At 44.1% G+C, this 20695-nt stretch overlaps 1 protein-coding gene across 1 annotated transcript in view; it reads left to right on the forward strand.

Moving 5' to 3' along the window:
• Window positions 1-8108, forward strand: part of SRGAP1 (SLIT-ROBO Rho GTPase activating protein 1) — a 150864-nt gene extending 142756 nt beyond the window's left edge. Inside the window, exons 19-22 of the mRNA XM_068400485.1 lie at window positions 4526-4706; window positions 5278-5412; window positions 5539-5884; window positions 7666-8108. Coding sequence (XP_068256586.1) covers window positions 4526-4706; window positions 5278-5412; window positions 5539-5884; window positions 7666-8043 — 1040 coding nt within the window. The 3' untranslated portion in view covers window positions 8044-8108. The remainder of the gene's footprint in view (window positions 1-4525; window positions 4707-5277; window positions 5413-5538; window positions 5885-7665) is intronic.
• Window positions 8109-20695: the final 12587 nt, after the last annotated feature.

Genomic DNA, 20695 nt, shown 5'->3' on the forward strand with positions numbered 1-20695 from the left:
AATCTGGTAGCTTGGTAAAAAGAGGGCTGGAACTTATAATTGAACATATAAACACTTCATAACTGCTTAATTTTAAGCATATAAATTGCCTTTTTTTTCCTAAGGTTACTAGTGTTCGTATATTTCTGTTAATCACTGGAAAGGAAAGAGGGAAGGAGATGCCTTTTACTGTAGTGTTCTCAGTCTTTTTTAAATGTGTAGACAGTGTGCCTATTAAGGAAAACACATAAATTTCTTCTTTCTCCTAAATCTGGAAATGAAATTTAATTTGTGAAGTTCAAAACATTTGTACTGAAGCTGAGGCACACAAAAAATCTATTCAAATGATATTGTTCATGTTTTGCTGAAGCAGTTTTTAGCATATTTCCTTTACCTTCAGTTTGGTGGAGATTTTTTGTTCTTGTTGGAAGCATATGGAGAAGGATGACTAGGTTTGTTTTCAAAGGAAGTAAGAGAGAATTTCCTGAGGAAGTTAAACAGATGGGTGTCTCCTGGGAAAACATATATACAATTAATATACTGTTCATAGATATCTCGTAAACGTAGGGTAAAAAAAGAGGTGGTGGTTCTGCTGGAAACAGAAATTACAGGGACACATAGGGCTGTAAGTTATTATTGTGTCCCCAACACATAGTGATTTTCCTGCTTTTCAGTGGGCCATGCTGTAATCGACATAGTGACAAATTCTGTTCTCTCAACACCTTGCAACATTCTTTGCTTTTGCTGTTCCCCAGTCAGAGAACTGCTGTCCTGAGGGCAGGACTTTGAAATTGAAAAGCCACTCTTCTCTGATGGGGTGCAGAAGAGGAGAAGCACACTGGGAGATAGTGTCTTCCAGGGACTACAAGGACGTACTCTATTGCTGGCAGCCAGGGTACATCTGGGAGAACTGAGGAAGTGCAGAGCAGAGCAACAGCAACCCCTCCCCCCAAAAAAAAAGAGTGCAGGGGATGGTCTCCCCTCTTTTCCTTAGCTCCTTGTACCCTGAGGTGTAGAGGGCAGCGCAGTGCCCCTTCAGTGCCGTCACCTCTGTAGGGAGGTTAGTACTGCATCTGGCACTCCAATCCTAAAATTAAAATTAGCACTTATGTTTCCTCTGCCCTTTCTGCTCTCCCAAGCTGTTGGATCTGGACAGCTCTACTTGGCATCAAACCTTGATTTTTAAGCACACTGCAACATAATGTGTCATCAAAGGGTGGTAGTAATCATAGCAAACTTTGGGGGTCATAAGTAAAAAAGTGAGAACAGAGCTGGTTGATTAACAGAGTCCCTAAAGCTTTTCCCACAGTTCTTCTGTTTGTCCTTATTTTTCGCTTCCCTATCATTGCCTGAGTCACTACAGATGATAGCTGGTGAGATCCTATATGTCATCAAATACTTCTTGCTATTGTAGGCGAATGCCCCCAGGTATGGACAGAGCAGTGCAATTACAATTCCCTCGAAGCTGTCAATTTTGCTGTTAGACATTCAGTACCACACAGAGTTTGAGTTACAGATCCCAAATTTAGCTTTCATCACTTTTGCTTTTTGGAAATGCTTGTCTGTCATTCAGTAACCTTGATATTAAATGGCTTAGCTTTTCAAAATGCATTTATTTCTGGGAGCAACTGTCATGGTACTTTAGTTTTAACTATTAAGGCTTGACGTGTAACAAGGTGAATTACTGTTTAAGTAAAGTCTCAGTACTGTTTGCTATAGGAAAGTTCTCTCCATGTAAAAGCAATAGTCAAGCAAAGAAAATGCCCCTTTCAAAATAGTAAAACCTGTCTGAACTTATTTTTGGTTCTGTTAAGAAAACTGTGTGAGATCTACTGGGCACTCCTCCCTGAGGAGGTATGACTTGTTGCCCAGGCAATCTAACGAACATATCTCAAAAGTCACATCCATTATGGGTACATTACCAATTTATACAGCTGGTTCCAGTGGGGCAACTTCCTTCAGATCTCTGGGAATGTGTGTGAGTCTTGCAGGCAATGGAAGGATCCAAAAAACAGATTCCCACCACACACCACACTTAGATTAGTGTAATTCCTTTGAGGGACATAGAACTAGTTCCATTAATTTGTAAATAAAAAGACGTGTATACTTAAATGTGGAGTATTATATGGTCTGTTGAAATCAGCAGAGAAACGGGAGATCCCATAGATAATCAGAGTAGGGGTTTGTCAATCAATCCAGTACCCATGACTGTTACCAGTTAACTTCAGAGAACGTCGAAGGAAAATATGTACGGGAAATTTGGGATTTGCATACTTAATGTAAATGGTTTTTTGGTTGGTTGGGGGTTTTTTTTGCATTTTAAAGTATTATCTGTTAGTGAGTGACTGGCTTGCTGAAACCTGGGAGCTTTTGCTTCTGAATCCTTGACCCGCTCCTCCATAACCCATAACCTACCTGCAATCTGAGAACAGTGTGTTCATAGAAACATCATCTCCTTTTCAATCCTACCCCCATCCCAGTAATACCTTCTTATAACGAATTCCACAAGAAACGTGCGTGATGTGTGTAAAAACAGCGTTCTTTTGTCAGTGTTACGTTATTGCCATTGGATTTAATATTGCCCTCTTAAACACAATGCAAGATAAACAGGCATGTTGAGCTTTATTTATTTTCATTTGGCAATAGTGTCTTTCCGTGCCTATAGTTGCTTTGTTGCATCGGTACTTTCTGTTGGAGATATAATGTAGATAGAGTACCTAGAAATTAAAACAAGATTGTATATTAGAATATATCACTAATATGTACCCCAGCATTAACGTTTTCCCAGTTTTCCAGAATGTTTCTTTCTATGTCATCTTTACATTTTCTTCACTTAAAAACATAAAACCAAGAAACCTATCACCCCCCACCCACCCACCAGGGACTGCCTGCCAGCAAGCCATCCAGTAGTGATGCATTTTCAGGAATTAATACTGTTATTGCTAGATTCTTATTTGCATTTATGTAATCAAAGTCATTTCTGCCAACGTACATTACTTTTGCATTTGTAACAGTGAATTCCCCATACCACTGTGTGCCATCTCTGGAAAGTTTCTGGGTTTGTAACTCCTAAACACCCTGCAGTTCATCACTGATGGGAGGTCTTAGCATGACTGCAGAAGTAGCAAACCACAAGACAGCCCTCTGCGGGCTGGGCAAGTTATTAAAAAAACACAGATGCAAACTATAACCTCAATAAAGGTGCTATCATTATGTTTTTGTGCTGCAGGATGACGTTAATTTTGAAAAGACATTCCTGCACAAAATGTTGTCATAAAGGGACAGTGGCTTTTATTACCAGCCAGGTTCTTTGGGGAATTACAACCTCAGCGATTTTAATTTGCACCAGACAGAAAGTTGCTATGCTAGTCGTTAGCCCAGATGTTCATTTCCATCTAAATATTGCTCTAATTATGTAAAGAAATTTGTCATTTCGGGGACTCTGAGTTATTGGAGTCAACAAAGCCTGTGATTTTTAAGCCTATATTTTGCAGGGTTTTCTTTAGGTTTTGAGACTGTGGTGACAAATTTTAATCTGCTTGAGCTCAGGTGCTTTTGGTTTTGTGCAGAAGAAACTAGAGGTTGTTAAAATCACAGCTGTTTCACTGATGTCCGGGCACAGCTCTGAAGATACCTGCAGGCACACATTCAGCAGGGGCCCTTCATTGACAGCAGTAGGTTTCCAACCCAAGCATAGGTTACAGGATGGAGTCCATTACCAGTGTAAGGCTGAATTTACCAGCATACTGGTGGAAGGTTAGCCAGGACTGCTATAACCAGTGTTTGGCTTCAACAAATACCAGCCTCCCCTGCAGAAACCAGAGGATGTTGGGATGTCGGAGCAGGCAGAGCTGCCTTAGCTGACTTCAGGCCACACAGGGACTGCCCTGCAGAGGAGTTGTCCTTAGGCGGTCTGGAGCCGCCTGCCTCACTCAAAAAGGGTGTTAAGGAAGCAGATTAAAGCACTAGGCTTCGATGTTGTGTAAAACACTAGGTTTTCACCAAGACTGCACACTCATCACGTAAAAGACAGAGATCTCATAGCCTAATTAGGCAGAGCATCCCTACTCATGCACAGGGAAATCCTGTCTCCCTTCCATTGCCACTGCGGATGCTAAAGGCACTCCAGTTTACTTTTACTTCCTCAGACCCTGATTATTCACCTGGGTTTGTTCATCTTATTTTCGGAGATCTTCATTGCCTGGCCTTCATCCCACTCCCCAGCCATGAAGGAGCCCTTGCGGCAGGAGGCAGAGGCCTCTCTCCCAGCAGCAGCTCTTGTAACGTTTGAGTATGCTGCTATGTTTTCTGCAGCTTGCGAAGCAACCCAGATGTTTCACACTTAGGGCACAGATTGATTATGTTTCTTTGTAAGAGACATATTATAACTACTGCCTGAAATCTGCCTTAGCTGACCTGATTTCTGTCAGCTCCGCTCAGTAAGAATGAGCACTGAGAAAATGCAATAAATGGGCTTTATGAAACCAAAATGAGCAGATAAGCCGGTATGGAATCTGACATCTATTCTTCTTCCCTCCCTACCCAGAGTGCGAGCCCATAGAAGCCATAGCCAAGTTTGACTATGTTGGAAGATCTGCACGAGAACTCTCTTTCAAGAAAGGAGCTTCCCTTCTGCTGTATCACCGAGCATCTGAAGACTGGTGGGAAGGAAGGCACAACGGAATTGATGGCCTTGTCCCTCACCAGTACATAGTGGTGCAGGATATGTAAGCAATGTCTGGCGTGACTAGGTTCTTGGTGGGGTGTAAAAAAATGCTGAAGCAATGAACAAAGTGATTTCCAAATGGGACAATGGTTAGAAGGCTCAGATAGATGAAACTTCAGCCTTCTATGCAGGATGCCACTGTCTTTATTGTCCTGAATTGAAAGCTCTTAATCAAAAGCTACTACTAGGCTAAGCTACTCTGTTTATGGATATGTTCCCAGTACATTAAGAGACAGATGCTGCAGCACATATTTTAATTTGACTATCTCTTCATTGCAATTGCTGACATTTAACTTCAGAATAGCAAGGGCTGGAGAAATGCAGCCTTGAACTCTTGTTTTACAGTATTAAGCGTGTGCTTTGCCAAGGATGACAGTTCTTGTTTACAGAAAGGTTACAGTCAAAATGTAAAGAGCTCAGTAAACAAAAGGATTATAAGCAATTTTTGGAGATATGGAGTGCACTATAACATGCCTGCTTTTCTTAAGAGGATTAAAATATGGGAGTGCCAAGATGCTCTCTGTCACACCTAACTCACTGACTTCTCATCACACCATGTGTGTTCTGTTCAGGGATGATACTTTCTCAGATACACTGAGCCAAAAGGCAGACAGTGAGGCCAGCAGCGGACCCATAACCGAAGACAAGTCATCATCAAAGGACATGAACTCTCCCACTGACCGTCACTCTGACGTGTATTTAGGAAGGTAAGCTTGAGCATAACATGTTTTCAGTAGTACTGCTCACAGGTTAGATAACACAGCAATTACTTCTCCACGTGCTTATGGTGGGTCACTACAACTTGTCCTATAACCACTTCTTCATTGGTGCAGGCAAAGAAAGAGATCAGAACCTCCACCTCCTCTAAGACGCCCTGGCAGGAGCAGTGACGGTCACTGCCCAGTACACCCACCCCACCCTCTCTCCAACTCATCTGTGGAGCTAGGTTCCCCCAACCTGGCAACTCACTGCAGTCCCAGAGCCCTCCTTCAAAATCGCAACCTCAATGCCGACAGCCCTGAAAGGAGGCGTAGACCTGGACATGGCAGTCTCACTAACATCAGTAGGCATGATTCTCTAAAGAAGATTGATAGTCCTCCAATTAGAAGATCTACATCCTCTGGTCAGTACATGGGTTTCAATGACCATAAACCACTGGACCCAGAGTCAATAGCTCAGGTATGTGTCTTTATTTTATGTCACCCTCTGTTTTTCTGAGGAGCAAGTCTCAGTGAATAGCATAGCCCAGAGCACATACACTGGTAGGAGTACGTGTGCAGGAGAACATCCTACTTAGCTTTTTAAACAGTGTGTGTGTGTGAAAGAAGATGCATTAAGGGGGAATAGAAGAAGCACGAGGGGGAATAGACATTGCAGTAGCAATAAAAATACATTATTTCCTGTTATACCATAATGAAATTGCCTCTGTCACCCAGAACACTAGGACAGTATGTGATTACAACAGCTATGTAAATCTGTGTGCTCTGGTGAAGGCTGGCCTATTCCAACTTGCATGTAATTAGTGTTCGATTATTTCTCAGTATTATGTTTTGCAGAAAAGTGCTCTGACTGGCTAGTAGCGACCATTGCTGTTCAAAGCACAGATTTACACTCCAGGGTCTTGTGGATTTTACATAGTTTTCATATAGTTCATACCGTGTGTGGATTTGATGCTTTTAGTTGTGCCTAAGAACATGATGTGCAAGACACAAATAAATCACGGGCCATCTCGTCCCTGTGTGGGCACTTACCAGTCTCATTCCTGGCAGTGAAGAGGTGAAAAGGATGGAATAGGGAGCACCCCGATCATCAAATTGGTCTGTTGTACAGAGCTGGTAACAGCTCTTGAGCAAATAGATATTGCTGTCTTCAGAATTTGTGTTTTGTCTAGGTAGTATAACATGGTTACTAGGGGCACCCTGAGGGTACAATATGATTGCAAAAGTGTTTTACAATAACGCTAGCACTCAATGTACTGGTGATGCTTGCTTTCAAACTCTGCTTCCAACAAGGGATAGAAGGGACTGTCATGCTTGGGCCAGAAAGCTGAACCATGTATTAGAGAGTTAGAAACTGTGAATGTTGTTACTGTTTCATTTTACCATATGTTATTTACTTTCCTGGAACCACACACAGTGCTGTTTGATTTAAGCTATTTTTTTTTTATGCATAGATTAGTGATCATTAGGCAGTGAGAGAACCCAAACTTTGATTAAACTGCATGATAGTTACTTTGAGCAAGCAGGGAACACCAGATATTTAATCTCAGTCATATCTCAATACCACTGAAAAATAGTAAACTAGTGTCTTGGTGCAATCTTTTATCATTTGTGCCAGAAATCCTGATGAAAAAACTAATTTCTTAGGTAAGCTCACTGAACAATGTCTTGCAGTTTTTTCTGCTTAAAATTTAACTCAGAGAAACAGGAGGAGAGAAAAGCTGACAGACACACAAGCTTTATTTCCTTACAAAACCTGGTTTATAATCCCCGTGAGGGAATATAGATCCTGAACACCTGGGGCACTAGATGAGGGGAGCAGTCAGCTAAGAGGTAGCAAATGGACTAAAATCTTTACAGCTGTCAGTACCTAAGAGATGACAGAAATCTTCACAGTTAAAAATGCTGCTAAGCAAATATCCATTGTCCTGACAATCACTTAATAAAATGGCTTACAGGATTTAGTTTAATTGATTTTTAAAAATTTTTTAGCTGAATTTTGACTCTCTCATGTGAACAGGTTAAATATTTGTAATGTCCAGCCAAAGCTGCCATCTTGTCAATCGTAGTGTCTTTCAAATAAATCTGGTGGAAATTGGCCTTAGCACTATAATATCCATTAAAGAGAGGATGGTTGGCAAATTAAGTCCTGCGTTTTTCATCACCTCCCCCTGCTCCTCCAGTGCTTTCCGTTCAGTAGCAATTCGAATGACGTGCCGCTCTCTCTGTGCTCTGACCCAGGACATCGAGGAGACGATGAACACGGCGCTGAACGAGCTCCGGGAGCTGGAGCGGCAGAGCTCGGCGAAGCACGCCCCCGATGTCGTGTTGGACACCTTGGAACAAATGAAAAACACCCCCACCCCTGCCACCTCCACGGAGTCACTCAGCCCTCTCCACAGCGTCGTTTTAAGGAGCTCTGAGCCTCAGATCCGCCGTAGCACTAGTTCTTCCAGTGACACCATGAGTACTTTCAAGCCCATGGTGGCCCCTAGAATGGGAGTGCAGCTGAAACCTCCTGCTCTTAGGCCAAAACCTATTGTTCTTCCAAAAACAAATCCTAGCATAGGGCCTTCCCCTCCTTCCCAGGGTCCAGCCGACAAATCTTGCACAATGTAGACAGCTCAGCCACCCACAGTGCCCGGCTGGGGTATGCTAGGGAAAGGGATGGATTAACGATAGAAGTCAGGGCTCCATAACATCATTTGTTCATGTTTGTAACTGGAGAGGCTTTGGTTTTCAGTGTTTTTGAATGTATTGTCTGAAACTAGCTCCGTTAACATGGGCATTTGTATTTTGTATGGTTTCAATTAAAATAAAAACTGGACAATTGTGCATCGTTTTAAAAAACAGACTTACTTGAAAACTTGATGCTGCACCATTTGTAATAAAAACAACACCAATCACAAACAGCTTGCTACGTTGTACCATACTTCACAGTCTTACTGTAGCTATATAATAACAGATCCCACACAAAACTAAGGGGCGGGGGGGTCAAGGGAGGTGGGACCTCTCATTTCTGGGTCACCAAACCAAATCTCAAGCAGGTTAGTAAGAGCTGAAATCTAGCATGTGAGGATTAAGTGTCTGTGTGGAATGTCTAAGTCATCTCAGGCCACATATCTTATTTAAGACACACCAAAAAAAAAAAACACCAAACCCTCACAACTCTCACAATTGGCACCGAGTTTTAGCTTTCTTGTTGGCAGTCTCACGAGAGCCAAGCGCTGGATGGATCTGGAGATCACATTGCTCTCACCGATAAAAAGCAGCATTCCAGGTCACAGCTAAAGCACATCTCCAGAAACTCCTTTTTCTGTGCTCTGTAGTAGTGTACCTTTTCCCATGAAGCTAGACCTTCATTCGCTGATATCACATTCTTCACAAAAGCGAAATTAATTTAAAGTTCATAGTTGAGCGAGCCAGGCTCTGGGGAGTACAGGAACCTGTTGGTCCGTTAGGCTGGCTGATAGGCGATCAAAAAGATCAACTACCAGTAATTCATCGAAGTATCCCGTTGACTTTATTGCTCAGTGTCCAATTAAAGACATGATTTCAGCTGTAACAGTCGGAGTTTCGAGCTGACCTAGCTCCGCTGGCTGCCTTGCACAGCGCAAACGCTCTATGCACGTCCTCGGTTATGCTGACGGCAGCAGGACGGGGACTCTCTCCTCAAGAGGGAACTACCTCCTGCCAGCGATGCAGGGGTCACTCACGGGACAGACAGCTGAGTTTCTGCCACCTAGATTCAAGCTGACTAAAGTTTTCTGTAACCCTTTTCCCCCCCCTTTCCCCTTTTTTTTAACGACAGAAATCAGTACCTTTCTTATGTCTGTGTAAGTGAAGACTGTCAACCTTGCTTAGCGCTCTGCTGTTAAGCTTTGTTAGGCGTGAACTCAGTGTACAGCTGTTTTGCACGTTGCAACAGTAAGCCATAATATTATTTCTGTGAATATATTTTCTGACATCCAATCCATAAAATAAGTTTCAGTGAAGAAGATGGGGGGAAAAAAAAAATCCGTTGTGGTCCACCTCCAGGAGTACAAATGGCTTTAAGTGAGATCTGGCTTTCCACCTGTTATTTAAGATCTCACCGTTGGAAAGCTTGAAGTTGTACCGCTCACTATACATCAACAATTGAGTTTGGGAGGAGAAAAGTAGTGACAAAAATTTGATAGGCATAATTACTGAGGTGACAGGAGTAATTTCCTGTTGTTATTTAGGAGCAACTAATTCCCACTCTGGTTTACACCTGGTAGATAGGTCATGCAAAGCTCCAGATGTGAGAAGTACCCCATGAACCTCCTCTGAGAGCCAAACTGCTCCTGGTATTTGCAAACCCATCTCAATCCAGCCACAGACTTCACGCATGTCTGGGTTAGAGGCAAAGTCTTAATCCACCACAGCCAACTGTGCAGCGTCAAGTCAGCGAACGTCCAGCCCCCTTGACTGTACTGCCTAGTCCTAACGCAGGGCGAGAGCCTACGCCAGGCTGGCCCCAGCCGCAGAGCAGCGCTGGTCTATAGGGTCTGTTCACTTGGTTGGGACCAGAGATATTTTCAAGTAGTTCCCCAATTTACTAGAATCAGTGAAATAAACTGGAATTTCAGCTTTCATTTACATGCAGTTTTAGTCGAGCGTTTTTAAATTAACCCACCTGGCATAATTGAGATGGATACCTGTATCTTTAAATTGCGTAGGGAATTTTGTATGTTTAAATAACTATACTGGCCTCCATAATGCTTATATTAGAAATTGTTTAGCAAAAGAAAATATTAGAAACAGTGCATTTAGTGAATGCATCCACTTAGTGCATTCACACAGTTAAATGTGTAGTTTGATGGTTATTATAGATACTTAAAAGTATAGTAAGTGGATATGTAACAGGAAAGACTGCTACAACTACAGACGTACTAAAGGGTAACTCCTGCACACCTAATCCAATCAGTATTGTCCTTTACTGTCAAGTTGGATAAATTGCAGTACTGGTAGCTTCTTGCTTGTTGACTGTTACCTAATTGTGTCAATGTACATCTGTAGTATGTACATGTGAAAGTGCCTTTAAATTTTAGAGGAGCTTTAGCCTTGCTCTTGTACTGTTGCATTTCCATTGCATCTTTCCCTGTTCGTGTATGGCTGCATTCCCATTGCATTCCTTCCACTCCCGAAGAACAAATAAAAACATGGAAATTTCACGGTTCTGGAAGAGAAATGTACTGTTACTCTGTTGTGACAATGCACTTTTATGTATAGTACTGTACATTTTTGGCATGTACCATTACAAGCTTCGGTATACATTCAGGTTTGTTCCTCATAGTGTATCTTTATAATAAAGAAGATAGTTCTGCTGGGTAAGCCACTGTATCTAACATGGATTGTCAATCATCTCCCCTTACCTTCCACAGAAAGAGAAAACAATCAGCGTCCCCCAGCCACCCACGCTCCACCCTGCATCAGGTCCCATCACCATCTTGGCCCAAAGAAGCGCTTGTTCATGGACAGGCTCCTACCCAATTTAAAGAGCAACTGCACATGGTGGCCCCCCAGCCCTGCTCCTGCTGGCTGCGGGAACCCACTGCCCACTCGGCCAGCACCCCGCCACCACCCTCCTGCTCCCCACAGGAAAAATGGAGGGGGGAGGGAGAAGCACTCCATCTTCCACATTTTAAAAACATGGTCCCAGAGTGAAAAGAATAAAAAAAGTCTACCTGGGGGCATTTCTCACAGCAGAAAAAGGGATGCCATCACGCTGGGCAGGGAGGAGGGACCTATCTTCAGTGACTTCATGGCTGAGTACCGGTGGCAATGCACATGCCTCTGCAGCCAGCTGCAGAAACCAGGGGGATGTCAGTGCCAGGCTGATGGCTGCACAAGAGACGTTCAGCCACAGCTCGGCTGTTGTCAAGACAATTCCTGGGCTTGGACTGTGTCTGCCCAAAACAGGCCTGCCATGATGCCCAACTTACATGGGTTTAGGGGGAGAAGAGCTACTTGGAAACCCAGGCTTTGCTTAAAAAAATAATAAGGAGCAGGAGCCGCAGCTGAAGGGGCCGGTGTTAAAGTAATCTCTGGCTGTGGTTGAGGACTACCATCTGCCCAGAGGGGAAGAAAGGGACAGATGTCAGGTGCTGTGGGGTGATACAGGGTGACGGGCACGCTGGCCACCCTGTCTCAGAGCAGGGCTTTCATTCTTCATGTTGGGAAAGCCGCCGTAATGCAACTGTTTTTTAGTGGGCTCATCGATCAGCCCGTGGTGGCAGCCTTTGTACCGCAGTGTCCAATGACCTACTTTGGGTATTTCTTCTTGTCCCTTCCTGCACAAAAGCCGACTAAGACATGCAGGAGGGGACAGCAAAGGTCATTTCTCATTCAAGATCATGCACAGCCCAGAGGACACGTAACCCAATTTCTACAGTCAGCCCATACGCTGGTGAGGAGAGAGGCTTCTGTGGTGGCTTTTTATCTGTTTTAAAATAAGTAAGACAAGAAGAGGGCTCTCCTCCTGTTGTGTAATGTGGAGTTCCAGTGTTACACTGCGCTGACTTCTTAGATTGCTTCCAGGTTTTGTAGTGGAAAAAAGCCCGGCTCTCATGAAGACAGACAAAGGTTTTGGCAGGTGACAAGGGAACTGCTGACTCTACTGGCACTCAGAAAAGTAAAAGGGCGATGAGTTGTTTTGCTGAGAAAAGTGCATTAACTGAACAGAAAATGAGCATCAGTGGCAGCGGGGTGTTTAGCTCTCAGGCCACTGCTGAAAAATCACTGTTTCAAGCCATGTGCAGCTCCAGGACGCAGCACTGCCGCAGCCCACACAAACACCTCCTCAGCCAGCGTAAGGAAACCACGGAGGCCTCAGCCCAGGTTTCAAGTTCTCCTTGGTAGAGATGCATGGTTTATTACAGAATCACAGAATCAACCAGGTTGGAAGAGACCTCAGGGATCATCGAGTCCAACCGTTGCCCTGACACCACCCTGTCAACTAGACCATGGCACTAAGTGCCATGTCCAGTCTTTTCATTTTCATTACTTACTCTGAGACTCACAGGGGCTTAACCTGCCCAGAAGGATCCACAATCACTCTGTTCAATCACTGCTAACCCATGGGACGAGCCTTTACATTGGTCTGGATGGTACTGACACATGGGGAACAACTGAAACCAGCCTAAATATCCACTAGTGATGGTACAGCATGAAAGTACCATGCTTGTAGGTAGGAATATTGCTTTATCCATGAACTTGGCTGTTGGGGTGGAAGGGAAACAAACTCTATAATATATGAAAGGCCAAACAAGATCAACAATGTAGCACCTTAAAATCCTGTTAGATAACAGAACTCAATTACTGTTTAAAAAAAAAAATTGTTTAGACATGCTGCTATAATTGCAGCTACTCCCTCACTGTTTTCCTCAAGGGCATTCGCAGATCATGCAGCTGACAGCACCGATCTCTGCCGGCACTACGGCTCCAGCAGACCCGGCATAAGCAAGTTTTCCTGCTGGAGGGGCCACAACGCCAGCACCCGTATGACTTGGAGGTGCCACTCCCTCTCTCTGCCGCCGTGCCGCAGCCTGCCCAGGCCTCAGCCTGGCTCCCGCCGTCCCTCCAGCCCCCTCCTGGCACACAGCCCCGCCAGATACCCCATCTCCCTCTGACTGCCCCTCTCCCCCCTGCCCCAGCAGGACTGTGACCCTAACACGGTATTTCAGTTCCTCTCATCCAGCCGTCCTGCTGACCAACGAGGCCAAAACTGGTGGAGAGAGGAAAACAGAAAATAGCAGGTCAAGGACCAGGCCATCTGATGCACCGTCCCAGCCAGGCAGGGGAACACAACTTGTGTGGTGGCACTAAGATGGACTTAAGGGAGAAAAGAGCAATATATTTCCTTACCTTCTCACTCACGTGGCAGATACAGCGAGAGCCGACAGGCCCACATGCTGGAAGGTGACACGCAGAATTTGATGCTGACGGAAGGATTAAATAGCATTAAATAACATAAACTGGGTCTGGCTGAATTGGACAAGTCAGCGGGTTTTCTCCCACCTTTCTCAATACATACATGCAAATCAAAACCAGCAGGAACACAGTTTTTATGCCTAACTCTGCAGTCAGCTGAGCCTGTGCCCCGTGGCAGCACAAGGACGGGGCATCTGTCCTTGTGAGTAGATGTTGGTCTCTTCTCCCACATAACAAGTGACAGGATGAGAGGAAATGGCCTCAAGTTGTGCCAGGGGAGGTTTAGGTTGGATATCAGGAAAACTTATTCGCCAAAAGGGTTATCAATCATTGGAACAGGCTGCCCAGGGAAGTGGTGGAGTCACCATCCCTGGAGGTATTTAAAAGACGTGTAGATGTGGTGCTTAGGGACATGGTTTAGTGGTGGACTTGGCAGTGCTGGGTTAACGGTTGGACTTGATGATCTTAAAGGTCTTTTCCAACCAAAACGATTCTATCCTCAGTTGTGCCGCTGTCACCTCCCAGCAGGGTCAGGCCATGCTGGTCACTGCAGATACCCGAGAGCTGCTTTTTGGTCCGGAGTTGGAAGTTGGGAGTTTTTCATTTTTTAAATTAACAAACTGCATTGATTTTTTTTTTATCTAGTAGCATAGTAATGGAATAAAAGTGTGAAATACAAGGCGAAACAAATACAGCTGTAAGATATGAAGATAGACAAGTTGTGCTGTACAAAGGAGGTCAGACACTTGCGGGATTGAAATCAATAGTAGCTGCACTCAGTATGGCAACATGGGTAAACCAAAATCAAACCCTGCCTGTTCTTATTTCCATGGAACACATCGATTCCTCCCTTAATATCTACCATGTGCATTTTCAGTAGAGTACACTGACATCTATAAATACTGGCCAAACAACATAAAACAGTGGTTTACATTTATTTGAATGAATTACCCTCTGGGAGGGACAAATCACTGGGACCAGCGCTGCTCTGGAGAGGAATAAGACAAGTCGTTGAAATGGTCTTTTTTCTGGCAGTGACTTCTTGATTGTGATGAAATAGCTTTAACGTGGAGATTGTTACTGGAGTTATGAACAGTGAGTTTAAGTGTGCTAAAGGTGGAAAAATACCTAACATCCCTCACAACTTTGGCCAAGAACTACTGAGTACTGTAAAATAACTCAGTGCAACACATTTTAATTGTGGTTTTTTTTTTCCTGCCTATGATGTTTTCAGAGATAGCCATTACAGTGGTACACTGGCACCCCTTGTAACAAGCACCAAGGGGAACACAACAGGGTTATCCACCAATATCTGCAGATTTAAGCTGAATTTCATTTGTATGGTTTTCTCAGCTCTTTTTAAATGTTTTTTCCTGAGTGCTACTCCAAGCAAGTGTCAAAACTTAATTTCAGACCTAATGTCAAAGACCTTTGTTTAATTTGTCATACACATCACAAGGCTTATTTTATGGCCAAAGCAAAGTTACTCTGAATAAAAGCGGTTCATGATGTACAACGTTACAATCAGGGATTGAAATGTGGCTAATCTGCTGCCAAATCCCGTAGTTAATTCTGAACTCTCCTCTGCTCCCCTTCCAAAACTAAAAATTAAAAAAAAAGTGTATATGCACATACCATTTCTCAAAAGCATGGAACCAGGCACATTGCAAAATTCCTGCTTCGTGTTTTATTTCTGGTTAAGAAAATACAGTCACGCAGTCTGTTGCGAGGGGAAAAGCCCTCCCTCCCCACACAGCCCCGATGGCAGGTGAGAGGGGAGCACGGAGCTGGGCAGCAGTGTGGGGGACACAGCATGCCCGCATCGGAGGGACCCCCCTTTTCACACACCCACAGGCCCATCCCTCTCCTGCACCCCCAGTTTTGCAGTGCTGAGGGTCCTGCACAGCTTTCTCCAGCCAGCCCCAGGGGTAGGCAGCAGCACAGGAGCGCAGTTTGGGGGCTTTGCTGCTCTTGCAATGTTTGGGGATTTAGGGGAGTCCAGAAGAAACCCAAGGCCAGGCACACAGCACAACACCAGGCATCGAGATCTCCTCAGCTCCCCTTGGCTGGGGTTTGAGGAAGCTGCAGTGAGTGATCCAGAGGCCAGGAGAAACAAAAACCCACCAACAACGTGGATTTTCTTTTTTTCCGCAAAATAGGACAACAAAATGAGGAACTTTTGGGAGAGACCGAACAGCAATATTTAGGTGAGATACCCCAACGCAGCTTGAGCAACCGGCCTGAGCAATGTTTGCCTTGATGCTGTCATTACACCTCAGTCCTTTGAAATGCTCCCAGTATTAAAAATGAACTTACTTTGTCAAATACTAGAAGTTTAGGAATAATAGAATTTCTTACTTATTGTAGGCCTAAATGCCGTTCATATCTGTGTGCATCCATGAGGTGTGCAAATGAAAATGTATATGTTCAGTGAAGCAGCAGCTGATTTACAAGCTTTTCTATAGAAATCTAAGTTTCTTCTGTACCTACATTGTAATATTGAGTCTCTGGTTTGACCTCTACAGAAATAACTTGGTATTCTGTCTACAAGTCATCAGTTTTGCTGTTTGCTGTTTCACTTTTTCCTACTTTAGAGGCGTACCAGCAGGCTCAAATATTTAAATGTAATTTTTGTGTGCACTACAGTTCCATCTCCAATATCAGGTACATTTATTATTACGCTAAAGTAAACTCAATTTTTCCGAAGATCTATTAGCAATGCTAAGCATAGAATAATTCACTTATGCTTAGAATCACAGAATCATAGAATCATTTAGGTTGGAAAGGACCTTTAATATCATCAAGTCCAACCATTAACCTGGCACTGCCAAGTCCACCACTAAACCATGTCCCTAAGCAACACATCTACATGTCTTTTAAATACCTCCAGGGATGGTGACTCCACCACTTCCCTGGGCAGCCTGTTCCAATGATTGATAACCCTTTTGGCGAATAAGTTTTCCTGATATCCAACCTAAACCTCCCCTGGCACGACTTGAGGCCATTTCCTCTTGTCCTATCGCTTGTTACCTGGGAGAACTCTCTCCAGCACCTCAACATCTTTCTTGTAGTGAGGAGCCCAAAACTGAACACAGTATTCAGAGTGTGGCCTCACCAATGCTGAGTACAGGGGGACGATCACTTCCCTAGTCCTGCTGGCCACACTATTTCTGATACAAGCCAGGATGCTGTTGGCCTTCTTGGCCACCTGGGCACACTGCTGGCTCGTATCCAGCCGCCCATCGACCAACACCCCCAGGTCCTTTTCTGCCAGGCAGCTTTCCAGCCACTCTTCCCCAAGCCTGTAGCATTGCATGGGGTTGTTGTGACCCAAGTGCAGGACCTGAGGCCTTGTTGAACCTCATACAGTTGGCCTTGGCCCATTGATCCAGCCTGTCCAGATCCCTCTGCAGAGCCTTCCTACCCTCAAGCAGATCAACACTCCTGCCCAACTTGGTGTCATCTGCGAACTTACTGAGGGTGCACTCAATCTCCTCATCCAGATCATTGACAAAGATATTGAACAGAACTGGCCCCAGTACTGAGCCCTGGGGAACACCACTTGTGACCGGCCACCAACCAGATTTATCTCCATTCACCACAACTCTTTGGGCCTAGTCATCCAGCCAGTTTTTTACCCAGTGGAGCATATGCTTATCCAAGCCATGAGCAGCCAGTTTCTCCAGGAGAATGCTGTGGGAAATGGTGTCAAATGCTTTACTAAAATCTAGGTAGACAACATCCATAGCCTTTCCTTCATCCACTAAGTGGGTCATATTGCCATAGAAGGAGATCTCATTAGTCAAGTGGGATCTGCCTTTCATAAATCCATGCTGACTGGGCCTGATCGCCTGGTTGTCCTGTACATGCCACGTGACGGGACTCAAGATGATCTGCTCCATATTCTTCCCCAGCACTGAGGTCAAACTGACAGGCCTGTAGTTCCCCGGACCCTCCTTCCGGCCCTTCTTGTAGATGGGCGTCACATTTGCTAACTTCCAGTCACCTGGGACCTCCCTGTTTAGCCAGGACTGCTGATAAATGATGGAAAGTGGCTTGATGAGCACTTCCGCCAGCTCCCTCAGTGCCTTTGGGTGGATCCCAGCCAGCCCCATGGACTTGTGTGTGTCAACATGGTGTGTGCGCTTAACGTGGTTTTCATTCTTAATTAAATAAAATTGATGAGAAGGCAATTCCTGCGGATAACTTAAGACTTCCCGAATATTTCCTTTTTTTTTTTGTGAAAAAATAAAAAGTTCTCCTGAGGCCTTACAAATTTCCCAGCAGCTGCTGGCCGCCCCAGATGTCAGCTTGGCAAGGAGCCCTGTTTGAGGGTGCCTGTGCTGGGTGGCAGCACTACCCTAGTACCTGCACCATGACCTCCAGCGCACACCCACCAACAGCTCTGGTCATAGCAACACCAGTAGGACATTTTCCCCCTTTATTAACCTGAATGAGAATATGCACAAGAGCTATCAAATCTATACATCTCCCCTAATATAGTCTGAATCCCATGTGGCATGGTCCAAGTAAAGCAACATTCAAATGCTATAGGAGCCAATTCACACCTTGCTCACTTGGAGGAGGACTGGAGGTAAATGTGCAAACTGTGCTGTCCCTACAAAGCTACTGAGTGTCAACCATCATCCCTGAAGCTCTTTGCCCTCTTTGCTAAAGCCAACACGAGCATCTCCAGAACCTGCGGTGGCTCAGGTTTCCCCCCCTGCATCCAGGGCACCCACTTCTTCAAAGCACTGGGAACAGACATGTCCTAGATGATTAAAGGAAGGATCCCAGTATCAAATAAAAACACATCAGGCAGGAAAACCACATTTGTATGTGGCAGAAATCCTCCCAGAACAAGGTGCTGCAATTTTGTGAAAGGAAATATAAATCACTTTGCTGTTACCTTTACGTGCAGCAATATTTTTGTGTTGCTTGCAGTATCCTGAGTAATGGTCAGGGATAATCTGATTTGTTCATAACTTCTGTCAAGATAGCACTGAAGTGAGATTTTTCTCTCCCTGGGCATTTGTAATTCAACCCTGATCTCTCAGAAATGTTATTTGTTACGTCTGCTGGCTGCACAGCCACGAGCCCCGTTGAGAAGATGCTGGGCAGCCCCTTCCCAGCTGCTGCATTCACAGGGGCGGGTGTCCTGCTCTGCCAGAGGCAGGGGTTAGCCAGGGGAAGGACCCCAGTACAGGATGCTCTTAAACCAGTCAGAAGAGGATTCTGCTTTAGAGTGGCAAAACTACAGGATAGTCGAGAAGGGAAACTGATGTGTAGTGGGCCACCAGGGCCACACGAGAAGTCTTGCCCAGGCGGAAGGCGAGATGCCGGGCACAGACAGACAACGAAAGGCACTGCCAGATTTTTTCCCCCAGGCACAGAGCTGGTACAAACCTGTTTCCAGGATGATTATTTGTAAAACTGCCCTGTTTAACCCAAAGCAGAGAGTCCTTTGGAAACTTCAGTTCCCTTCATGTATCACTGCATGCACTACCTGGAGTATGAAATATAAAGTAATTTATTTTAAGGTCTAGTTTGTACCTCAGGGTATCCAAATATTAAAAATTCGTGGTTCAATTAATAACAGTTGCTCCCAATTTGTGTGGGTTTTCTGTAGGGCTTATCTTTTAAGGAGAGCTGAACGCCTATTTCATGGCAAGAGCACCGGAGTTCGGCCCACGCTGCGTTGCATGCCTCATAAACAAAAGCCCAGCCCAACAAGTTAACCTATATGAAAACATAGGGCTTAGTCTATTGGCTTGTCCTCCAAAACACACCATTTGGATTTTCATAAAGAAAAAACCCTCCTAAAGGCCTAGACCAAACTGTCCAACAGCCCCTGACTGGCTTCTGTTTAAATTTGACTAATTATTTCCACAAGTGACACCTGCTCTTACAGACTTAAATACCAACCCAATGGGCCCCACAGTCCTGTAGGAGACTTGAGACTTACAACTGCATCTCTCATTCCATACATTAGATGTTAACTCTACATTGCATCTTCATGAAAGTATTGGATACCTAAGTTATAAATTACAGAAGTCTGGACTATAAAGATATCATACAGCAAATAAGTTTAAGCAGTCAGAAGGTCAACCACAAACTGAGAAAACATTATTTCTTGCACAGCTGAACACCTCGTTAATGTAAGACATAAAACAAAACATGAAGCAGCGCAGAGAGAGAAAACAAAGCTGCCTTGTAACAGGATTTTCCCTTTCACAGCAAATTCTACAAGCTTAAATATATTTTCCATAATAAAAAATGGACAAAAGGATCTCTGTAACTTGTCCCTAAATGATTTTTTTATTAATTGAAATGCTTTGCTGTGATTTTCTCATCATTATAGGATAAATGCATTTCATTGTAACATCTTATATAAAACAATTCTGTTTTAACATCAGCAAAATACTTTTTTCTGCTCTTTCTAGAATGAAATATTGCTACAAAGCATGTCTTCAGGAAATATCCTGGGTTTCACAAAACAGCATTTCCTGATGGGACGACTTACAGGAAAATTACTGGTCAGTTCTGGCAAACAGCTTTGGGATGTCTCAGCCCCTTCATGCACAGAACCCCCCCAGGGCACATAGTGAAACACTAAATTCCGAGCCGGGGTGCAGGTGAGCAACTATTGCTATTAAAATAGTAATATTTAAGAATATGAAGGAAAGCTGCCAGACTAAGGACTTTTATTTGAGAGAGAGAGATGAAAACTTTAGCAGCCATGTGTTTTATTTAGGGAGGTCATCTCAGCGATCTGAGGACACTGAAACATGACTGCTCTCCCTTCCTCTGGCAGCGCACGCCACCCTCTGCTCAGCAGGACCCCGAGGAGAAGAAGTTCACCCAGTGAAATATAAGTCACATAAATTGAGGTTTTCATAATGCTCTTATTAGCAGCAAGCCTTACCCCAAATTCAAGAGTCTCAGGTCTTACGTACCTAAAGCTCCTTCCTACCCATTTCCTTTGGGTCACAAACACCACGGGAAACAATGGAAATTCATGGTCTTTTAAACTTCAGCTGTTAATCATTCATGGTTTGTAAATGTCCTGCAGCCACCAACTTTTCACAAACGTTACTTTTTTTGACACTGCTGTCTTTTAAATTAATCTGTTAACATCAAGTGTCTCTTGGTGAGCTCTCAGAGTGTTTTATAGAGAAATAACCCCCCTATATTTTTTTTTTAGCAGTTGCTTGATTAAACTGTTACAATATCATTTTTCACTTCTCCCATTTATTGTGCAACCAATTACTTCTGCAAGGATAAGATAAATAGCTCTTGGTTTCTCTTTCAAGTCTCC

The sequence above is a fragment of the Nyctibius grandis genome, chromosome 5 (assembly GCF_013368605.1).
Source record: "Nyctibius grandis isolate bNycGra1 chromosome 5, bNycGra1.pri, whole genome shotgun sequence".
In the NCBI taxonomy this organism is placed as follows: Eukaryota; Metazoa; Chordata; class Aves; order Nyctibiiformes; family Nyctibiidae; genus Nyctibius; species Nyctibius grandis.